The sequence below is a fragment of the Papilio xuthus genome, unplaced genomic scaffold (assembly GCF_000836235.2).
Source record: "Papilio xuthus unplaced genomic scaffold, Pxut_1.1 DF828142.1, whole genome shotgun sequence".
Taxonomy (NCBI): domain Eukaryota; kingdom Metazoa; phylum Arthropoda; class Insecta; order Lepidoptera; family Papilionidae; genus Papilio; species Papilio xuthus.
In genome coordinates, this window is record NW_013530507.1 from 58,387 (window position 1) to 59,955 (window position 1,569).

The 1,569-nt window shown below is 56.8% G+C and overlaps 1 protein-coding gene across 1 annotated transcript in view; it reads left to right on the top strand.

Moving 5' to 3' along the window:
* The window catches only part of LOC106113967 (E3 ubiquitin-protein ligase hrd-like protein 1), an 11,442-nt gene that overhangs the window by 8,372 nt on the left and 1,501 nt on the right, over positions 1 to 1,569 (top strand). Inside the window, exons 7-10 of the mRNA XM_013307026.1 lie at positions 9 to 127; positions 900 to 1,012; positions 1,183 to 1,339; positions 1,462 to 1,565. Coding sequence (XP_013162480.1) covers positions 9 to 127; positions 900 to 1,012; positions 1,183 to 1,339; positions 1,462 to 1,565 — 493 coding nt within the window. The remainder of the gene's footprint in view (positions 1 to 8; positions 128 to 899; positions 1,013 to 1,182; positions 1,340 to 1,461; positions 1,566 to 1,569) is intronic.

Consider the following 1,569-nt stretch of genomic DNA (forward strand, 5'->3'; position numbering starts at 1 on the left):
CTGCGCCCCCTGCACCCCCTGCGCCCCCTGCGCCCGCCGCCGCTCGCCCCCCACGACCCCCACGCCCCCCACGGCCCGCAGCTCGCGGCGAACGTCAACAGAGCCAACCACTTCTTCCACTTCGACGGTGAGCGTTTCGTGACTTATGTACAGGTAGCGGGCCCTGGCTGTGCTGTGCTGAGCTGTGCTGTGCTGTGCTGTGCTGTGCTGTGCGGTACGGTTTACGTGGCCGGCTGATTTCAGTTGCTCCGAATGTTTTACTTAGTTTTCGGAAGATGATGTTTACATTTGTAGTGACATCTCTGTAGGAGCAGCAGTGGATCTCGACTACCGCGACACTTGTGAAATAGCCTCACGTGATATTATCTCGTGCAGCTGCCGCTCCCTTATTCGTCAAAATATAACGCTATCGAGATGACAGCGTCCCGGTGAGGGAGGCGCTGCTGTCGCGGTCACTTGTGTCTGTATATTTAAAACCTACGCGGACATAGATAAGGTCACAAAAGAACAAAAAATAACATGACAGCTACGGAACGATAAAAAGCTTGTGTCACTTTTTTGTCAGCGAGCTATGATAATTAAGTTTGAGTTATGATGACCGGGTGGGGGGCACCGATGACATGACAGAATGTATGACATCAGTATAAAATGAAAACAAACGTGAGTAAATCGAGTAGAAGCGGGTGATGTGGTGTGTGGCGAGCGGGCGACCGGCCGCGCTGCTCGTGCGGCTAGTGCTGCTGCTGCTGGCGCTGCTGGTGTCTGTGCTGCTGCTGCGGCTGCTGCGCTGGCACGCGCCAGGTGCATCCTGCGCTCGAAGCGTTACTATGTTAGAGCATGCACCGCAGAGGGGGGAAGCACGGGGTGCAAGGTAAGAGGGTAACGTGTGGTGTGTGCAGGGTCCCGCTACGTGTCGTGGCTGCCGAGCTTCTCGGTGGAGGTGCGGCGAGTGCGCGCCGACGCGCCGCCCGACCGGCCCGCGGACTCCCAGCTCGAAGCCATGGCCCGCCAGGTGACCTTTTACTTTACCAAACGACGACACTTTATTCTTGACTATGACACCTTCTTGATAAAAATTTGTTTAATTGAATTAGACAATTGTTATTTGTATCGGGCAACCGTCCGGTAAAATGTGTAAAGGCGGCGGCGAGGGTGAGATGGCTTAATGAGGGAGGTGTGCAGGTGCAGCAGGTGTTCCCGCAGTTCTCGCTGGACGCGCTGAGCGAGGACCTGGCGCACACGCGCTCGCCCGACCGCACCGTCGACAACATCCTGGCCGGCCGCCTGCTGCCCCACCCTCACCAGCACCACCAGCAACACCAGCATCACCAGCGACACGGTCGGTCGCCGCACTCCTACATCGTCATGGAGCTGCTATCACATCTATTTATCTATTTATTTAATATAGTACATGTTTATAATATTTTACAAAACAGCTTTCGGTACACTGTGCCAATGTAGGTGATGTTTCTCACGCAGAGGAACCGCCGGCAACGGTGACCGCACCGGAGTCCCCCGGCCCCGCCGAACACGCCCCCGGCCCCGCCGAACACGCCCCCGGCCCCGCCG